Here is a 22,142-nt window from a genome sequence, read left to right as displayed (position 1 = left end):
ATTTATGTTGTCTCAGTTGTCTTTAAAAATGTTTGTATGTGTAGCTTGAGATTTCATCTGAAAAGCAGTAGACTACGTCTTCTATTTATTCATTCTGGGAAAGAAGACCTAACATGTATCTGCACGACTGTCTCAAATAATTACAGGAAAGCAATTCGCAAAAGATCTTCAAGAGATTGGGAAAAATCAGTAGGGCCGATTAAGAGTAAAATTTCAACCCAATAAAAGTAGTAAAAACTAAAATAATGTAGCACTTTTATGATTAAACAAATGAAATAAAAAATCCTATTTCTCATACTCTAGTAGGAGAATGTTCTTTTCTATTATTATAATAATTATTATTATTATTATTATTATTGTTGTTGTTGTTGTTGTTTGTTGTTGTTAACTTCAAGGTGTAGTACGTGAGATACATGTGTTGACATTGTTTCGTTAACCCCGGGCTCACGTTATAATTACTAATTAAAATCCGCACAAAACGCACGGCCTGTGCAGAAAGAGCCACCGGGCGTATCTGATGCATTGTCTTCTCTTCGCCAATCACTTCGTGGTCTCCTGGCCCCTCTCGGCGCGCCTGGGTCCAAGTTTGCGTGTGACGTCAGGCTGCGTGTGGGACACTGCCGGCTCTTCCCCCTTGCTCTCCAGTCTTAGGATAGAAGTTATCAGCCAGCTGGAGACTGGGCAAGGCAACCTCCTACTTCATTTCTGCACCTATTGCACTGTCCTCAATCCTTCCTGTATGGTGGATATTATTTTCAACTCTTCTTTCTTGGGTGATATGGGGGATCATTCCAAAAGTAAGTCAAATGCTGTGTTTGTCAGCCTATTTCCTTGTTTCAGACCGAGGGACTATTATTGTTTGGATAATTGTCAGCGCTTATTATCATTAGTACGCATACTGAGCCAGTAATGGTTGCATCCAGTGTAAATGTTTTTTTTTCTTCTAACGCCTTCATTAATTCAAAGTAATTTGTGAGTATCCGGGTTGCGCGTTTATCGGTGCCATTTTTAGTTAATAGTCTGTTCTGTAAATTGAGCAGCTCTGCTGTCATCTTCGGCTAAGTTGTTTCGTTGTGTTTTGTGTGGGGGGTTAGGTGTATCGTTGACTTGCGTGCGGATTCAATCTGTACCTGTGCTCGCAGCAGCTACCGCGCTGATAAAGCTATTGCACGGGGCGTTATTTTGTTTTCCACAGCGCTGCTTTAATCCAGTTGAATAAAAGTTCCTCAACGATCAAGCTTGCAGATCGCACTCGCACCAGTGCGTTTAAGCATGTGCGTATGTTGACGATTTGCATGTAATCGTTTGCCGCTCCTGGAGGAATATTTCTAACTTGAGACGAAAATGCAAAGCTTTTTACATGTTTGGGTTTTTTTTTGGGAATCGTGTCAAAGGGCTCAGTGTGGGGTTAACGAGTACTGCTATTTTACCTGTTCTCGACAGAGAAGTCCGGAATCGCTATGTGTGTAGGCTGTGGAAGTCAGATACATGACCAGTATATACTGCGAGTTTCCCCCGATCTGGAGTGGCACGCTGCCTGCCTGAAATGTGCGGAGTGCAGTCAGTATCTGGACGAGACTTGCACTTGCTTCGTCCGAGACGGCAAAACGTACTGCAAAAGAGATTATGTAAGGTAGGAGTTTCTCTGTTCAATAACTCTTCTGAATATTTTAACACTAGCAAAGATGAACATAATAATTTAACTAATCCGGTGGGGGGAATAGAAATTGGTATGTAACGTATATTAGGCGTTTTTAGATGTCCGAAATAAACGGGGAAATAAGAATGTCGCCATTGAAACAATGTAAAAACAACGTCCACCTTGTTAGAACAGCTAGTTAATAATAAATCAAATTGAAAACGTTGCTTAAACTGTAAAAAATAATTTAAAGCATTAACAGTCGCATTCACAAATTGGATGACTTGTTTCGTCTCTTTCTGGTTTCGTGTGATACTTATGTTAAGCATACTAAACGAGGACCACATGTGATATCTAATTTATAATGCAACATTAAACATAACCTATTAGTGGAAGAACATTATATTAGTTTGCACTGGGTGCTTTTTGACTGAATGTTCAGATTTGCGGCACACACAGCCTGTGTCATTACCTGGTCATCTTAAAATCTGCTTTTCCACTCGAGGAGCACAGCCTGTACAAACTGTTGCGAATACCTGCTCATTTACTGTTTTAAACCTACAATAATTTAATGTTATAAAAGTATAATAATTACATTATGTTGCCAACATAAAAAGGTTGACCGTTCAAAACCCGGTTTTGCAGCGGCTTCGTCAACGCAATTGAACTACTTGTTAAATGCTCATCGCCTGTAGAAATCCTCGAAACTATTTTAGGTTTGTTTTCCGCCCTTTTTTTTCCAGGCTGTTCGGAATAAAATGCGCTAAATGTAACGTGGGGTTTAGCAGCAGCGATCTGGTGATGAGAGCTAGAGACACCGTCTATCACATCGAGTGCTTCAGGTGCTCGGTGTGCAGCCGGCAGCTGCTGCCCGGAGACGAGTTCTCTCTCCGGGACGAAGAGCTGCTGTGCCGGGCTGATCACAGCCTGCTTGTGGAGCGGAGCTCGGCGGGCAGCCCTGTCAGCCCGGGACACATTCACTCCACTAGATCTCTTCACATGGCAGGTAAATTTATTATTATTATTATTATTATTATTATTATTATTATTATTATTATTATTATTATTATTATTATTATTATTATTATGTCACGCCTAAATTGCTCTGAACTCTTTTTATTACAAAAGAAGTTTCTTTTTCGACTACCTAAAGAAACGGCGGCGGTTTCGTCGCCCTCATACTCCAACTGTCATTCCTAGTATTAATATCTAAGGCCCAACGGCCTTGTTTTCTAGCTTAAGATGATAAGCTTTTCACAGAAGTTACTGTAAAATTGTATTATTAGTTCTAGTGCGCAATGGGATCATTTTGACTGCCATATACCAAAGGAAAGACATTGATGCCCCTCGTCGCGTTTGGTTATTTCAAATAGAATAAGTTTAACAAAGTTAAAATGCTTTCTCCCACATGAAATGTTGCATACAACGGATATATGCAATGTTATAGGTTTTCTGCATGACTGCATTTTGAATGCTGTCAGTTTTATTACTGTCATGTTTTGGTTGGTAAAAAAACTAATGCAAGCAGCTTTTGGAAAGTATCATGAAATATAATTAAGTTCGGGCGAAAAAAAATGCAAAGATGGACAAACTTTCCATTTAAAAACAAAACGTTTAGACCGTTGTAAGTACTTATAAGCAAGGGCGATTGTCATTTTGATGAACCACCTGGTAATTGTCACTGTATTTCAATTAATCCTTAAATGTAGACAAATAAACGCTCAGTGCAGTTTTTTTTTTCATCTTAACGAATGACTTCGAAATAAGCAGCTACCACAGTCTTTAGTTATGACGATTCAGTATTTAAAAAACGTAGAACTTTCTCATGTTTAGGCACATTAGCTTTTGCGGGAAAAGTCATAAGGTTTCATTCTGTGTCTGAAACTGTAGCTCCGTCAGTCGAGACGATTTTCTTGTAGGATCACCAAGGCCTATGGGGCCTGAGGTTGAAATTTCAAGTTCAAGCAACTACCAGATGCACGCAATCAATGACGCCCTGTAATATGCCGTTGTTTTAGATAAACAACTCTAAATCTGTCCTGTTTACCCTGGGAAGGTGTAAAAAAATGATTTTCCTGCATTCTGTTTGCGACCGAGGCTGGTTTGATGTAGCACTTGCTTTGCCCGTGGTGAAGAAATCAGAGCTCCATGTGGGGAAACCTGCCGCTTGTCTGCCTGTGAGGCAACATCGGCTTTCGTCTGTAGAGGAAAATATGTTTTGCGTCTCTAGGATGTAATTGGCGTGTTTATATGTTTTAGTACAGGCAGTGCCATTACGGTTTGATAAACATAACGAATTGATATATATATATCGCTTTGCCTGAAGTGCTTATTCTTTTTGAAGCGTATTTTACTTTTTTTCTTGGGCACAATATTTTTTTTCCTGATATAGGGTCTTCCTATATAATTCCTCTATCCTTTACATGAATGGACATATAATATGCAAAATATATATATTTTTTTGCTGGGGAGTCTGTCTATTCCTAATAATTTTAGGGATTATCCATGATGAATGTGGTTAAAGCAGGTTCTCGATGAGCTTTGTATCCCTACTTGTTTTATACAGCCAGCATGCATAAAATCTCTCTCACAACTGTATTTGGTCAGGAAAATGGTACTGTATGCACTGATACTGATAAAGTATCATTTATGGAACTACGCGCTGGTCAGTTTTGGCGCTACGTTGCTTTTGTCTACTCGAATCGTAGCTAGGTTTCGAAATCGTTGCTATATCGAATTATTGAAAGACGAACCGCGTGTAATCTAGATATACTGTAGGCACCTCTATGTCATCGTTAATATACCAGTGCTGAATTTAAAATGTAAATCTCAAATGTTTCTTGAAACGATTTCAAAAAACAAAACCGAGTAAGCTCTATCTTCATTGTGTAATAATATATTTAATCATACGCATTATACTAATAATCTATATTTTAAATAGCGTATATGCAATTCCAAGCATGTAAACTATTTTACTTATATAAACTATAAACATTCTATCATAATTGTGTTTTCTTTTGCTTTTAAACATGAACAATACAGAAATTCGGGAGCGCTATGGGAAATGTTGCTACACACTAAATGTTAATAATGATATGAAGAACTTTCTGCAACATAAATTCTGTATGGGAATTCATCTTTATTTATTTTGGAGTAGAGCCCCCAAGGATGACAGTTTATTTATGACTTTGCCAGATTACCTTTATGACTAATTTTAGTTGCCATGTGTAATTTACTAAATTAATTCCATAATGTAGTTTTTGACACTATGAATGGCTTTACTACCTTTTATGTCGCAGGCCCCGAAATCTATCACACAACGCAGTGCAAAAACATTTAAATACATTTACATTGTAATCAGAGTTCATTTCTTTCTAAAACACAAGACTTTGATTTGCAAAGACGAGGGGGATCACTTTAATCGAAGAAATGTGAAAATAACTCATTAAGTTAGATGGCATTTATAATGGAGGAATTGCAAAGCGGAGGTTTCCTCCAGGTGGGTTCATCAAGCCACCGTAACGCCGGCTTTAACGCGCTACTAACACGATATTAAAGTGCTCTTAATTAAATGCGTCTTTTTTAGCGGACCCAGTGTCGGTTCGACAGCCCCAGCTCCGAACTCATGTCCACAAGCAGTCGGAGAAGACCACTCGGGTGCGGACAGTGCTGAACGAGAAACAGCTGCACACCCTGCGGACCTGCTACAACGCTAACCCCAGGCCGGATGCCCTTATGAAGGAACAGCTGGTGGAAATGACCGGTCTCAGCCCACGGGTTATAAGAGTCTGGTTTCAGAACAAACGCTGTAAAGACAAAAAGAGATCCATCCTCATGAAGCAGCTCCAACAGCAGCAACACAATGATAAAACTGTAAGCATTGCACCGGGTTAACGAAATTACTGCTGTAGTGAGAGAGGCAGCATATTGTGACCAATTGTGAACGCGTCCTTTGGTTCACAAATTTCATTCTGATCCGGTTATTCTTCTTGGTTTGTAGCTAACGAAAGAAAAAGGAAACTAAGTTTTATTTTTTACTTTTGGGCTGTTTGAAGCTTCTCATGGGGGGGAAACCTGCGAAAAGTAAAACTAGCGCACTGTAAGCAGGTGTTGTCGGTCCTCTTTGACTTCATTATGTTGTTCACTTTACACCCTATTTGTTAAAATGTCCAAATAGAAATTAGGTAACCATGTATCGAGCTTCCTTTCCAATAATTTGTTCAGGCTGGTGTTCTAAACGTTAAAGGTTTTCAACACAGTCATGTAAGACAGACCTTTTTTTTGGTGGGGGGTGTTCGTAGACTACATGTAAAAAAATAAAAATAGCGAATGCTGCATTCCGTGCTAGAAGAACCTATTACGAGAAATGTATGGAGTTCATTATTGCATAAACGATCATCTGTCCAAATTGAATATCACGCCGCCCCTTTACACAAAGTACTAGGATATCTTTTGGTTTGTGAATAATGCATTCCAAAGGACACCTTGCTTCTGAAAAATGCATAACCTCAGTGTGAATTTAGCATAGCGCTTGAATTCGCCTTGCATTTCGACCAACATAAATCAGATGGGTTTTTGGAATCCAAGGGCGTTGAAATTCGGATTTTTAAGACGCGGAAAATGTTTAAAACGGTCAATATGCCCTTGGTTATATTAGCGTTTTCTCAAGGGTCTGTTTTTCATTCTCCGTGTCTTCCCCATCCAGAACCTTCAGGGACTCACGGGGACGCCACTCGTAGCAGGCAGCCCGATTAGACACGACAACGCCGTCCAGGGCAATCCGGTGGAGGTGCAGACATACCAGCCCCCCTGGAAAGCCCTGAGTGAATTCGCCTTGCAAAGTGACCTGGACCAACCTGCCTTTCAACAGCTGGTAAGGGAGGGGGAGAGCGAGGGACAGAGAGAGAGAGAAAAAAACATTTTCTTTAATGTCCAGCTTCTACTTCTCTCGCAGAAGATCTGGGGGAGTCAGCGGCGCGGAAGAAAGTTGTAAACTTGCCACACCGTTTCTCCCCCTGCTTTGTTTTAAAGAATACACTGTTTGCTGCGCCTTTGTGTTCTGCGGTTAGTCATGGATGACCTTGACCTCTACGTGTGCGAACATCTCTAGGTGTGTTGAAAATGCTCAGGTCTCCTGGTCATTATTTGCTGGGTAGCAGGATCATGAGCCTTGAAACTTTGAGCGTGTCAAGTTCCTCGCTCCTTGTCATTTGCCCTCACACCACAGAAACAGACTTCCTTTTTCTTTCTGAATCGGTGAATGAAGAGATATTTCGGAGATGTATAATTTAATTAAAATGCTCATTTTTACGCTCAGCACCTACTAAAGGTGATAAAAAAAAACATATTTGGTCTCTGTAAATCTAGCTGTCACAGCTTTATTTGCAAGTCCGAAAAGATTTCCTCACCTAACAAGTTAGTATTCCCGCTGTTGATGATAAGAAACATCATTTGTGAAATCAGTAACTCTTTCTAAAGGTTTCATTTTATGAAGAATGTCTTCCAATATGTGAAGAGAAAGACGGGCAAAATACGTGCAGCGGTCCCCATAATTAGTGGCAGAGGGATGTTTCCAATGTAGTAGCATCGAATACAATGATACAAAAAAATATGTTGCACATAAAATCAGTCACTGAACCATTCTTGTTTCCCATATATTTGTAAATGTAGAATACATTTAAATATTTCTTACGTATGTTATGTTATGCATATTACAATATGCATATTACAATATACCGAATTTTAATCACAGCAAAATGCTGATCACGCATATTTAAAGAATTTCATCCGTGCAATAGAAATACTGTATTAAGTCACTTAGGTACAGGATTTTTTTATCTGACTAAAATATGAATTCCTTGCGAAATTTGCCCGTCTTCGTATCTGAAGACTGGTAATACTGTAAGATGGGAAATAAGACGGAAAGCCGAATAAGAACAGATATGATATCGACCTGTATTGTATTGTAACGATAGCTAATCAGGTCTGTTCTCCTCACAGGTGTCTTTTTCCGAATCCGGCTCCTTGGGTAATTCGTCAGGCAGCGACGTGACTTCGTTGTCATCTCAGTTACCCGACACCCCCAACAGCATGGTTCCGAGCCCAGTTGAGACGTGAGGCCCGGCCAAGCCCCGATTCCGGACCCAGCATGCTCCCGCTATACCCTGCATGAGAACAGACCAGCTCATCACAGCATCAAAATATTTTTTATGGGGAAAAAAAAGATTTGGCTTGGAAGACAGAATGATCGGAAATTCTTCCGGAAAGCAAAGCTGCCTGGTCAAGACTTTATATACTGTTTCGCATCCTGGGAATTTGGTTGACCAAAAACATTGTTAATTACGCGGTTTGAATCCATCTGAATCCAAGTTACACAGGAAAGAAGAACTCTTGAAGGATATATAAACTAGTCTTCCCGAATGAAAAGCCAGTGGCTCTTCTCTGTTGAACCTTAAACTTTTCCATCATGATGATAATTGTGTCTTGTTTCTTCAACATGTGAGGCATTTTTTTCATATTTCGTTATTGACTTCAAAAATCCCTTTACCGTGTTTGTCTTAAAGAGCATGATTGCCGGAGATGATATAAAACAGACTCTTGTTGTAAAATATTTTATCTGAGTGGACGGAGGACAGATTGTTTGAGCCTCTATCGAACAAAAGTAAGTTATTGTTATTTATTGTCAGAACAACAGTTCATACAGGGAATATTTGATCTTAATAAAACGTGTAAATGCTGCTTATGTCTAGAAACACTTTGTTTACGCAGTTCCAGAAGCGATTTCAAAACTCTTAGACAAAAAGCAAAGACTGACTACTGTTTTGGTTTCTAAAGTGAACAGCGCCAACTATCTTATTAAAATCGATTAAAAGTGGTCTTGAACTGATTTGTAGCTTGGCACTACCACACTCCGCTGAAAGATGGAAGTCAGACTTTAAAGTTTATTAATCTTTGGACACTTCGGGCAACTTCTGAAACAGATTGAAAACGTTTCCCCTTTTCATATCATTTGGTTCTATTTTGTACATTAAATTTCCTTTACATTCTTTCAAATAGTTTCCACATTTAAAGGGGCCACGAGTCCTGGATGACTTCGGCTTTTGACATAGTCTACTATGTATATTGTAAATGTGACAGGCCTGCATGTAAAAAACCCCGCTTGATCTAAAATCTTTCTTTTAGTTTATTTGTTTGCAAATATTAAAACAAACCATTTAAGGAGCAGTTTCTCAAGCGATTTAATTAACTATAATTTAAATAAATTACGGGGATTTACTGATTAATTAATTAAAGTGAGAAAAAAAATGAACCGCCGTTATGTTCAGAAGGATATTGCTGTAGGGTGCAATTGTCAAACACTTGAATCTGAGCCCCGGTGAACACATCCGTTCAATTGAACAATCCCTTCGAATTCATGAGACCTGCGAGACAGGAAACACTACAAATAATGTCCAAGACATTTTTGTAGAATAAGTTAACCCATCAAAATATTTACAGTTTCGGTAATCACAACCTAGGCTATATGTATCATTATTCATTTTCACGGCGTTTAAATGAAGGGTGAATTCATCTCTGCACGCAAGCCCAATAATTAAAAATAAGCCTAATAAAATGCCCCTCAGTATAAACTACGCAAATCTTCGTTTAGGCCCACAGCGAGCGGTAGAGCAATGGATATCCATGGTGCTCTTCAGAAACATAAAACTGACAACGTGACGCTTCTTTTCGCGCTGGCCTGTTTCCCATCAAACCAGGAGAATAAAACAATAACGACAATAAAACTTCCTTCTGTCGATGTCCTTTATGTTGCTAACCCTTTCAGTGCCGCTGGAACGGGCTGGGGCGTCAGCGGAGCTGAGTGGGTGTGTGAATGGGTGGGGGATACTCGCTCGTTTGCCTTCTCGGTGGATTTGTGATGTGATCAATCCAGTTTCACTTGTTAAGTCACAAGTCTAGACAGAGGACAAGGAGCGGCGGCTTCTTATCTGTGCTTGGCATCACCTGAAAACGATACATTGAATGAAGCCACAACAAACCCACTTCTCTCTTTCCCTTATTGAAGGGAAGCCCAGCTCCCAGGCCACTCTGGCGTGTCCTCAGTTTATTTTCATTCCAGTCAGAATCCGGGCTGGGAATCGCCGCTGGACACGACGTGCCCAGGTCAGCCTGGAGTGACATTTCAAACGTCAACAATTTGTTTCTGAAGATCGGCTTTGTGATCGCAGGAAATAACAGAGTTACCTGAATACTTCACCAGACTCCAGGGCACAAATGGAAATTGAAGGCAGAGTTTCATGCAACACTTCTTGTTTTTTCTTTTAATGTCTTTCATTGTCATTGTAATCCAGTCATTATTAATGCACAAAGATGGTGAATTAACATCCCCAAACAATATTTTAAGCGTGTCACAGTTTTAACAAGTATGCATCTTTAATACTCGATAATCCACGGTTATACGCGTGTAAAACGAGCGGTAATGACACATTTCTACAACAATATATATCCTTGTACACAAATTATTGTGGTCTGCATGATGTCTGCAATGAATATGACATTAACAACGAAAACGTGTTTCATGTTGACCGGCTGATCATCCTTAAACGCACTGTAATGAATTGTGCTCAAATATTCCCCTTGTCCTAGACTACAGAGCGGCGATGTAAAATATCCACTGTTCCTTTCTCATCTAATAAGGGGGTTTTGGTTTGCTTCAAACTCGGGTCCTCGGCTTCCAGATTCAAGTCATTCCAATGAGAAACAGACCTGAAAAAAAATGGATGTTTAATGGGTGCACAGCCTAGGTCTTTCGGGAATATTGCAGGAAACGAAGCAGTGACTTGGAGATAAGGAAAAGCTAAAGATTAACAAAGAGCAGCTTGGACCAGAGCATGACTGGTCACGCCAGGGCTCCCAGTATCGTTAGGTCGGCCCTCTAGTAAAATAATGCACCGGTACCACACTGTAGTCTCAGAAACACCCCAGTCTAACAGTGAGCATAGGAAAAAATCCAGGAAAAACCTGAACTCTCACCCTCCCGCCGATTACATCTTTGTATGGCAAGATTTTGCAACACATGGAAAGAAATGTTTACACAGGTAGTTTATGACTGAACTCTTTGAAAATTAAAAATCGATTACTTGAACGCAGAATGCACTCGTACATACATTCCTGAAACGGCTTGGCATAAAACAATCGAACATAGAAAATCGTGTGGAAAAGGTCTGTCATCTTCTTTTTCTGATATAAAGGGTTCATTATCAGTAGAATGAGATTCCTAAACCTGTCCTGCAGCTTCAAAATGCACTAAACGTATTTTAAGGGTTGTGATGTCACGGATTTCGGTAAAGTAGACTAAAACTGCATGCCAGCCTTTGCAGTCAAACGCGTTATAAACCTCTTACGGAACATTTGTAACAGTCAATGGGCTACACAGCCCCATTACAATCCACACGCATAAAAACATTCTCAATTTAGAAAATTGTATTTAGTCTTTTCATTGACGTCGGGTGCCGGCTATGTGTGAATATAAATTACAGGTAATAGTGCTTCGATTTTTAATCTTCCACTTTCAGCTTTTCTTTGGTTCGCGTCCAGTCCAGGGGGCTGTTTTGAATTAAGGGTTGACACTCGAATTAAGGGTTGACACTCGTGTGGGGCTACACGGGGCAGGCAGGTACACCACGCTCTGCTATCATTTCTCTCTTCACGGAAACCTTCGAGTCCTGTAGGTGAATACAAACAACCTGCTTCAGTTCTGCTTCGAAATCGCCCCTTTCTTGATTCACAAATCGGAAAAACACAGGATGCAAAGTGTCCAAGCGTGCATTAACTGTTACAGTACATTCTCAGCCTACCTGCAACTGTTCCTGGAAATCCGATGAAGGAGACGCCTCTACTTCAAAAGTCGCATCAAGATTAACAGTTTTATTAAATTAATATATTTGGGGTACTGTATACACAAATACGCTAGAAGGTCATTTTTCCATACTTTAAATTTTTGATCTTTTAACATTTTAACATTTTCAACGTACTTCAATGTATAGTTTATCCTCGTACCTCATGCGACATGGAAATGAATAAAAAAACGGAAAACGGACATCAATGCCTGATATCAAAACCTTTATATTCTCTTTAAACGCTGATCCCCGCCTAATTGATTGGTGGAGATCAACGCCGTCTGCAAACGATTCGTGTTGGGAAAAAAATGGCTTTTTGCAATTAAGAACATCAATTTATATAAACAAAATTGATGACACCTTAGCGATGACACCAATATCTCTATGTTTGCAGTATGAGGCTATAATATTGGAACAAGGCACTCAAGTTATCCAGAAGGGGCTTTTGTTTTCCGGCAATCGAATAATAATAATAATCATAATAATAATAATAATAATAATAACAACAACAACAATAATAATAATAATAATAACAATAATAATATAATAATAATTATTATTATTATTATTATTATTATTATTATTATTATTATTATTATTATTATTATTGTCGTTATTATTATGTTAATACTTTACTAAAATAACACATCTATTTTAGTTAATCCAAGTATCCAAGTTTTAACTTTAATCTGGTTACAAAATGCACAAAATATTTTAAGTGAAACTTAATCATTTAGATTTCTTTTATAATCATTAAACAATCTCTAATAAATGTAGCACAAGGACGCGTGTAATTTGAAGTCCACCTTTGATTAATCTTTGCCCTCAATTTAAAGACCCTCATCCGCTCATAAGTGACATCGGAGGTTGACGAAATGTAACCGATTTGCGTGGATATATTTTCTTTAGCCAATCTAAAAATATTTGGATGGTTACTTTGTTTTAAATGAACAAGAGTTCTGTATAAAGACTGGGGGTAACATGAAAAACGTTAAATACTATTTTAACTTCAGCTGTAATTTGTTTTTAAGATTTCAAAAGGTAATCATTAGCGTTCGGCTACCTGTGCATTGATTCAAACCACGGCTGACATCCACAGTCCACAACTTTTCCGTTTCGGTTCCCATTACAATGAAATGTATATCTTTCGACCCGCACTGCAATAATAAACTTGGCACCACACCACACTATGTGATACATTTTCGTGTATCAAAAGACTTCGAAAACTAGAACATCTATTTACAATAACGCAATCTGCATATATATAAAATTTAAACTAAAATAATTTTTTGTACCAGTACCTGTGTTCAGATATTCCCGCACTTTTTTGTATTTTATTGATTAATGATGGAAATGATCTTTTTTAAAGGAATTCCTCATTTAATGATTCCTACATCACTAATTACATCAGAAATAAAAGGCTAAAATGATATTTATAAATTGTTTTCTGTTAGAAATTTGTCAGGAAATAGAAAGAAAGACATTGGTGTTTCCCATTGTCCTGCTATCATTATTATGGTTAAATGATAACAGTACAACAACAGCTGTAACAAAAACGGAAGTATACGGCTTGAACGTCCCTATGCAAAGCGTTTCATTGAATTATCTCGTACTCCACTGACTCCAAGAGCAAGCCGGGGGACATTATTCCTACCAAACCTGATTTATCTGATACAGTTACAGTTTTAATTTACGAATTTATTCCCGCCTTGTCTCTTATCCTGAAAATTACAATTCGATAAACAGCTTCCGATATAATACAGTACACATTATCTGGCTGACAAAGGAAAGGTCGCTGAATGCTGAAAAGCCCAGATAAAACGCATTCAACGCCTGTAATATGACTCACTCTTGGATAAATATATAGGCATAAAATAATTCTTAAATGACTGTGACATCCTACCAGAACGGAGTTTTTAGTTTACAGCTCTGTAGGAAAGGACGCGCCGTTATGATTCAAACTACTTGTGCCGGTACCTTCCAGTGAAGGTCTGTTCAAGAAATGATCTGTTACTCTTAAGCATCTAATCCGAGAGATTTCTCCTCAATCAAGCAACAAAAAAGGGAAAACTGGGTTTTAAAACAAATAGGGACTCTTTGAGGGGCGTCAAACCGTGTGAAACCGTTACAAAAAAAAACTCATCAGAAAAAAAACAATCGAGAGGTTTCTGCGGTACAGTATTTGTTTAAATATCAGATAATGTTCGATATCTGGATCTTCTTATCAGCTGTTTCAATGAGGTGTGTCTGTACTTCACATTAACTGAAAGAAAAACAAACAGCCCGCTCTGCTTCTCCCGGGAGCGTAGCAGCCCAGCTCGGAGAACGAAAATAGATGGTGTAATCCTCACCGCAGGCACTTCAGGACTGCGCTAGCGCAATAATAAATGGTTAAAACCAAAGGGAAATGAGTGCACTTCCCGCGCTGTACGTCGTGCAGGTATCGAATGGCCGAATTCCGTCGCAGCGTTTCTGTCGTGTGGTGAGCTTTTCGTGTGATTTGGCGATACGGGGTCAGAAACTATAATACAGTCGAACCCCTCCACGCAAGTGACTTTTTGAGGGAAATCTCATCCACATAAACACTAGGAGAAATCAAATACAGTATTCATACCAAAAGTCTGAGCAAGTGAATGGCGGTGGCGAACAGACGGCGAAGGGGGAAGCTGCCGTCTGCACAAACTGGAGCCAGGAGTTGCGGAATGAAACAGGACTGCAAATTCCGTCGGGCTGTACCAATGTCTTGCTGAATCAGACCATACTGTTGTAGGAATTTCCTTCCCGCCGATTTAAGAGACGGCTGTTAAGGCCGTCCAAACCTGACGAGTGAGTAAACCCCCTTCCTTTCGAAGAGGCGTGAGAGGGGAAGGTGAGAGGGCCTGCCTGGGTCTCCATAGAGCTGGAAGTCGTCCTGTGAGTGTTGGATCAATAAGGCGCCAGAATCGAAATCCTGAACAGCGGGGAGAGACCACATTAAACAAAAAAGGGTGGAGAGGAGTAGGGCAGGGGTGATGGGTGCCAAGGGATCCCCAGTCGGGAAAGAGAGTGAGACTGGTTTGGTCGTCCTGGTGTGGCTAGGTGAGTGGTAAATGAGCAAAGGACAGGTGACTGAGGCTCACAGCCGATTTGGGTCGGACACCAAGAGGAGGAAAGGAGAACCTGCACATTTGTTAGAGGGTATGTCATGTTTCCAGGTCTAACTAGAAAGCATTGTAGTCCCTCACTTTTCACACACACACACAATCAAGTCCAAATCAGAACTGCAGGTCCCTCGATCTCTGTTAATTTCACACGAGGTGCCAGGACCAACCAGGAAGAGAAGACACGATGGAAAGCACAAAGAAGTGTTGTGGAACACACAAAAAAAGCAGTTTTGAAATGGGTAATGAATAAATTATTTTATTATATGTGATACAAACTTAAATTATGGAATAAATTATATTCTGTTGCAGTGCTTTGTATTGCAGACTTTACATGTGGCATCTTCACACTCAAATGAGGAACCCCAAAAACCTCAAATGGCTCATGAGTACAAAAAGAGAACATTATGTACAGCACCTAGACACATGAACAGTGTAAATTACAGAAAACAATGTATATATAAAAATAATGGAATACAAAATCCAGAAACTTCAAACTCAAGAAAATCTGCCCAGCCTTTCTTTAACAGTGCTTTTTGAAACCAAGTACTGAATATATATCAAAAGAGCTGTTCACTCACAAACCAATTACTAATTTGTTTTAAATGTGCTTTCTATTTTCTGTGTTTTTTTTCCAGTTAAATACCCCAGTATTTCAGTCACCCCTTTTAATTCTATCTGTGACACTGCTGAGAAACACTGGGCAAGGTCATAAGAAAACAGCTTGTCGTGTCTGCTGAATTTTAAGTGCCCATGTGAGACTATCATTAAACAAATCCTCGCAGTGAAGTTAGTCTTCCATATGAGAAAACACAAAGCAAAACATGATTTTTTTGGGGGTTGTAGTGTAACATTTTTCATTGAGAATTTGCTCAAGCTAATTGGTCTGTTTAGAAAAGACAATCCATTGCACAGAATCAATCATCCTTCTTCTTCAGGAAAAACTGCAGTGCTGCATCCCACAGCTCTCGGGGGAAGCGATTTGACAGCTCGAGGTAGTCCAGAGACTGAGAGACTTTTTCTGAAAGGAGGGAGAGAGAGAGAAAGAGAAGATAAATTAGGACCCAGTTCTGAAACCTTCAAAACAGCCACAGAATGATCCCCCTGGATTCTGTCAAAGGCGATACCTGCATAATCAGGGCCTGCAACAAGAAAAGAAACATGAGGACCTGTCTTAAGAAGGTGACGTGCTGAAAAGCACACTTACAGTAAATGGCAGCAGGGCTGGCTAAATTAATTAGGCCCCTTGTATCCATTAGAACTGATGTATTGCTCATTCATTCCATTCTGGGAGCTTCAGGTGATGCCTGACTTTGTATGTCTGAAAGGTGCTTATAGTTCAGACATGTCTCCATTTTTTGTTTGCATTGTATAAAGGCTGTTTCTAAAAAGTGAACTTATTAAGCTATTTTTTAAGAACTGGTGTCCTTATTTTTGAAGTTACGACAGAGTGTGTAATCTAAAAAGCCTGTAACAGGAAGAGCTGTAAAGATGCAGCCTGCCTGCCGTTCTCCAGTGCTGTGCCTCTAAAGGGAATCTGAGCTTGTACCTGTGGTAGCTCAAGCTGTCTGCTTTGCACCGTGCCCGGCTGGTATTCCATTAAGCCAGGACTCCACAATTATAAGTACTTCTTTTCCACTGCTAAAGTTTTGTGACAAGATCCTTAAATATTTTAATAAGAAGAATGTGATTCTGCAAAAGGCCAGTGAATAGGAAATAAAAACAATATCACCCATGCCTGTACAATCAGTGTAGAAAATTATGTCTAAATATCAGAAAACTATTAAAAAACAAACACAAATGGCACATCAATAATTTGTAATGGTAACAAAGCTTATCAACAAAAATCCTTTGTGATCTTCATGTGTAATAACACAGTCCGCCCACACAGACTCTCAAAAATCGTCTTTCACAAATGTTATTTTAGCATTACGAATGATGAATGAAATACCTGATGGATATTGGACCTAATAAAAACTAAAAGTGCAGAGAGTTGAAATATCTCACAAAGACAAAACCAACCTTCTTGCTGGGATGTTCTGTTTTCTGTCTGGCTTGAGCTCTGAGCAAAATCCTGGGGAAAAGAAGACAGTGTTACAGTGCCTTAGTCAGCGCAGAAGGAAGAATGTTTTGTGGAGTTCTGTTACTCATCTGTTAGAGAAGGAGCATACTTGTGAGCATACTGCCAAGCCATCAGTGCCTAAAAAAAAATAAAGCCGTGCACTGAATCTTCTTCAAAATCCTAAGCAAACACAAGCAAAAATGCTGTCGGCTAAGCTAAGCATTGGAAGTCTTTCGAAAATCCTAAATCAATCAATATTAGTCTGACAGCTGTCCCAGCAATTCACACTGACTATAGAAACATAAGATGAATGCAAATCCTTAACACAATTCTGCCTCTCTCATTGAATAGGACCTTTAGATTCTATGTATTGGGTTCTTTCTAGTTATACAAGTTTTACAAGGCACCATGTATTATGAAAAATATACGTGGAAAACTCCTGACACCTGCAAAGTGCTTTCAGTTACAGTATGTATGTAAACACCTGTGTGTTCATTATCAAGTCCTTTCATCTGGCAAGCAAAAAATAGATTTATCTTAGCTCAGTAATGACTGATTTAGATTACAGAAACAACAATTTATTCAACTCTAATCTTAGGTTACACAAATAATAAAAGGTGAATGTCAACATCTCTTTAGAACACCTGAGAAGCTGTGTTTTATTGATCCAAGGAGGCCTTTTAAGAAAAAACTTTAACACCAAACATATGTACAGTATAGACTTTACTTTTGCTTTCAAACCTGGATGAAACGCTGGCAGACCAGAGTCATTTTGTTTTATTTAATTCGTGCATTGCAACACATATAATCCTCATCTGAGGCTGGTGTAAAAAAAGAAAACCACTTATGAATATCTTCCCTGTTGCACAAGAAGACAATGACCTGCCTAAATACTGCTCAGCCTAAATACTGCTAAACTGTCTGTGCTCACTAAGAAGCCCTCAAGAGAAACAGACCAGGGTGCAATACATCTTTTCATTGTTTGAACGAAGTGACAATTTTCTCTCTCTTTTTTAAGGAAAACTAATCTTAAAATAAATAATCTAGGTAGCCAGGGAGCAAGAGGGGAGATTGGCAGGGAAGATAAAAAAGGAATCTGTTTACCAGGGAGTCAGCACATGGCAGGTAAATCCGACATAAATTAGCAACAGGCCATTTGTACTGACTGCAGTTCTGAACAGTCAAGAAGCCCAGTTAACATTTTTACCCAGTAGGATGTTGTGGCGAGAAACGCGCAGTAGCACTATAGTTTACTACCTGATGAGATGTACCGAAATATCCCCATTGTGAAACTGAAGCAGAACCTGCACAACAAATATTATCTGCACACTTGGTGCAAGAGAAGTGAACGGATTTGTTCTGAACTTTACTCATATAAATAAATTACTAAAATGCCATTAGAAAATGTTAGACACAGAAGAGTTCTGTCAAGGGTAGAAACCCATAAAAAGCAACTAATATAGCAACCAAGTTACCATTTAATTAGTAACAAGAATGTATGCGTCAAATTTGCTTTTTGACTCGTATCACTAAAGCTGTGGTATGATGTGTAACAGTGAATATTCTGTCAGATATGGATCAGGTAAAGAAAAGCATTTTTTTAACTTCCAACACAGCTTTAACAAAATCAGAGCTCATTAGCAGTTACAAAAGGCGAATGCGCAGTGATTATGCGCAGGAACACCGTGTTCAGAGATTACCCCTGTCCAGGATACGTCACGGACCTGGGGAGGAGGTTTAGCAGGACACTGCGAAGGCGCGAGGCAGGGCCTACCTGTATGAACGTGGCCAGCAGGACGCAGCTCATCTCCTGCTGCAGGATGACCTTGTTCTGGGGGTTGTTGTAGCAGGCGGAGACGAGTGTGGGGAAGAGCACTTTGATGAGCCGCGGGTCGCTGAAGTACTGGAAAGGCAGCTGACACAGTTTCTGCAGCACACTGGGCTGCCTGCCAGACTGCACGATTACCTGGAACACACACAAAGCACAGCTACTCCGTCACACTGCCGGCTGTGAATCAAAAACCCCATAAATCTTGTTCAAAATTTAAAAAATATTAAAAAGGAAACAGAGGTCAAATGGATTTTGCAAGGACTTGCATTCTATATACTAAAAGATAGGGTTACAAATTATTTTTAAAAGGTTCTTTGAACTGGTATGGCCGAAAGCTCATATGACGTGTGCTGGCCATTCCTTATTTTCTGTCTTAGAAATTGCATTACCATTTTAACATTTGTATACATCTCCGTTAGGACTTCGACTGCAGGCATCACTGTAAAGAGAGCCTGAAAACAGGCCAGCTGTAGGTAGTGTGCACTCCTGAAAGGCTTTGTGGAAGTTATAAGCTGTGTGCATGCCAGGGCTCTACTTCACACTGTGCATGTGGCAGCCAGTATAGGCTTTCCACAAGCAGGACTTCATACTTGTGTCTTACATGCTATTTGTGAGGAACTCTATGTTCTTGCTTTGGGTCCCTTTGCTAGTGGAAGTTTGTTTACTGCACCAGACGTGGACGGTGGGTATTTTGCATGGTTGCGGTTCCACTGACAACGGAACAGTGAGGGGTTTCTCCCTCCCCTTGAAGATATGAGCTACAACTCCCCTCAGACTTCAAGTCCTGTTCCAAACGGTCAATAAGGATGTTTACTGCCTTTGACGTTTTGTGAAATGGAAAAAAAAAACCCATCAGTTTAAACAAGAAAACCACAAGAAAACGAAATCATTTGGGTGCCCTCCCCACCATAAAATATGTCCTTAAATGTTTTCCCCCTTAAGCACAAGTTGCATAAGCTCTGCAAGTTCACTAAAGGGAATAGTCTTTTCTAGAGGTCTTCTAAAACACAGCCATTCTCAATTCAAACTCCAGTCATAGAGCACCAGTCGATCTAAGGTACTCAAATTGCAAAACAGAATAGCCCAACAAGTCTGCAGCACCTTAGCATCACCTCTCTCTAACTGTTGAATACCCTTCACTGCACAGGCAGAGGGCTGTATGACAGGACTCAGTCTCGCCGGTGGACTGCAGCAGATGGCTCAAAAGCCTGATCTTCCTACCTATCTGCAGAGCTTTACTAGTGGACCAGGCTGGCCCTGCCGAGCCCGAGAGAAGAGAAAAGGAGGATAAATGAGGCTCAGCCCCTGTTCTCAGAGTCATCAGGCACATTAAGAAATGAAGCAATACTGTTAATGGAATCCTCACTGTGCTGACATCCTTTCAGCCACACCAAACCCTTTCAACGCAGTCGTGCTATCCGGCTCACTAATATTAAAATCAAATCACTCCCAGACAAGTTTGATTACAAAGGGACGATACAAAAGACAGGGGTGGGGTGCGAGGGGGGGGGCTGACCTATTGTTGGCTCTCTCTGGAGCCTGGGAGGCAGGCTGCAGCGCTTTTTCGAAGATCTGTTAAAAACCGGAGGTCACGACTGTAAATCGTAGCTAGAAAAACACAGCTTTACAGGTACATACACCCAGATCAGAGCTCGGCTCAAATTGAAAACAGAAGGGCCGGGTGAGCCTCCTCGACCACAATGACATAAATTACCAGGATTTACAAGATTTTTAAAACACTTTTAACAATACTCTTCCAATACATTCTCTGTTTAATAATGCACTTTAGGGTTTAAGAGCTTGACAAACAAACCAATAATTCACATTTTTTATCATTTCAAGGTTGGAACACTTCTGGACTGTGTTCTACAGCAATGTTCAAAAGGATCATGAGTGGACGTTATATCAAATTAAGGTCTGTTTTAAGACAAACATGCTGCAAGAATGTCAGGAAAACAAAACCGATCCATCTTTCTCAGGCAGTAAAAGTTCTTTGTTGAGCACATGGGTGGAGCAGATTCATATGATAACCCTGTGCACAGCATCTACTGTAGTCTGATTCGTTTTTTTATTTCACATCCTATGCTGTTAGGATAAATAAACAGATCACAAAGTTAGCTGATTTCAGTCCTGTTTTTTTCACTTTTTTCACATACTCCTTAGAGCAAAGGGATGTTTCTGCCCCCAGTCTCATCCCGCTGAACCCAAGCTGCAGTGCAATCAGTTTGAATCAATAAGAGAGGGGATGTTTTGAAAGGCCGATTCGTTTTTATTGTTAGTTTTTAGAAGACAGAAGGGTTAAGTTGGGTCCTGTAAAAAGGAGGATTTCCATTTTTAAACTATTCAGAATATCAAATCAATCTTTCCCAGTGACAGTGTGGTTAAGAAGCAACTGGCAAGAGAGGCATTAAATAAATCTGAAAATGCGATGCAAAGAAAATTCATCTTTCAGCAGAACATTAAACATTATAATCCATAAAACTAAAGAATAACTCCTTCCCTTGGGGGACCTCAGGACTAGGCCTCACAAATGTAAGCATTCAGAAGTAGAGGGACTTAACACAACCGAGGTCTGTGCTAGGACTGCCTGTGGCAAGAGGGCGGTATGGTGAAGCACAGAGAGCACAGTTCCACAAATCACAGAGCGATCTCATAATCCTCCACGATTCAGTGCAGGAGCTTCACAACTCTAAACAAATTGTCTGCCCTCAAGTGTGCACTGCGGGGAAGACATAAAACAAGACCATCTTGGCAGAGACAGCTCAGAGGTTTGCCTTAACCAGCTCTGCTTCGGTTTTCCAGTTCCTCCTAAGAGAAAGAGAATTCTACTCACTGTTCCCAGCAGTGGATTGCAGTGAACCCAGTCATTCCCTCTCTCCCAGAAGTACCTTCTCTGGCACTCAGGCAATAAAAAGAATGACAACTGTTTGAACCTATGAATCAACCACAATTACAAGGAAGGTAATAAAAGCTAAGTGTCTGATAGCTCGGCACTTATTGAAGTACAAATACACTGGTATTTCAAACAAAGGCACTGCTTTTACTGAAGATCTCACCGGTAAATTATAAAATGTAAGTAAGCTTTAAGTTTTAAAACAATAAATCCAGCAGTGTGTTTTGGGGACGGTCACTTAAGGAATTACTGAAAATCAGATGAAGACAGATTATTTATTAGTTAAGACACAACCGAACTATTAAGAAGGACCAATAAGAGAAACCTACCACTTTGAACAACCCTTTTCTAAGACATGATCTTTGACTTGACACACATGCTCACTGCTAAGTGGCAAAGTGCTTTCACTCTTACTTTTGATGTCAGGGGGCTATAAAAAAACCTAACAGCACTATGGCCCCTCTCCATTATAAATCAATAGAGGTCCTTACAGAAGCTGATCAAAAAATCAAACCATCATGAATAGAGAAAAACAAAGAAATACTGTACACAGTACTGATGCACAGAAGAAACGCAACGCTCATGGATTCCATACAATATTTTAAAAATAGATACCTAACAAAATAACAGTAAATGTGGATAAAAATGCAAATGAACATCATGCAAGAGTTCATTACGAAA

At 39.7% G+C, this 22,142-nt stretch overlaps 2 protein-coding genes across 6 annotated transcripts in view; one reads left to right on the top strand and one right to left on the bottom strand.

The window, feature by feature from the left end:
- Window positions 1–652: 652 nt before the first annotated feature.
- isl2a (ISL LIM homeobox 2a) lies at window positions 653–8,377 on the top strand. Its single transcript, XM_006628898.3, has 6 exons — window positions 653–797; window positions 1,444–1,633; window positions 2,383–2,645; window positions 5,226–5,512; window positions 6,345–6,512; window positions 7,640–8,377. The coding sequence occupies exons 1-6, from the start codon at window positions 740–742 to the stop codon at window positions 7,754–7,756; spliced, it is 1,083 nt and encodes a 360-aa protein (XP_006628961.1). The 5' UTR covers window positions 653–739; the 3' UTR covers window positions 7,757–8,377.
- Window positions 8,378–14,906: 6,529 nt separating this feature from the next.
- scaper (S-phase cyclin A-associated protein in the ER) overlaps window positions 14,907–22,142 on the bottom strand; it is a 129,269-nt gene continuing 122,033 nt past the window's right edge. For all 5 annotated transcript variants that reach the window (XM_015343606.2, XM_015343608.2, XM_015343609.2 and 2 more), the window contains 3 exons: window positions 18,512–18,703; window positions 16,698–16,749; window positions 14,907–15,696 (listed from right to left, as the gene is read on the bottom strand). In XM_015343606.2, coding sequence (XP_015199092.2) covers window positions 15,593–15,696; window positions 16,698–16,749; window positions 18,512–18,703 — 348 coding nt within the window. In that variant the 3' untranslated portion in view covers window positions 14,907–15,592. The remainder of the gene's footprint in view (window positions 15,697–16,697; window positions 16,750–18,511; window positions 18,704–22,142) is intronic.

Source organism: Lepisosteus oculatus, chromosome 5, assembly GCF_040954835.1.
Source record: "Lepisosteus oculatus isolate fLepOcu1 chromosome 5, fLepOcu1.hap2, whole genome shotgun sequence".
Lineage (NCBI taxonomy): Eukaryota > Metazoa > Chordata > Actinopteri > Semionotiformes > Lepisosteidae > Lepisosteus > Lepisosteus oculatus.
The sequence above is the reverse complement of the archived record's forward strand: the minus strand, read 5'-3'. Positions and strand labels throughout refer to the sequence as shown.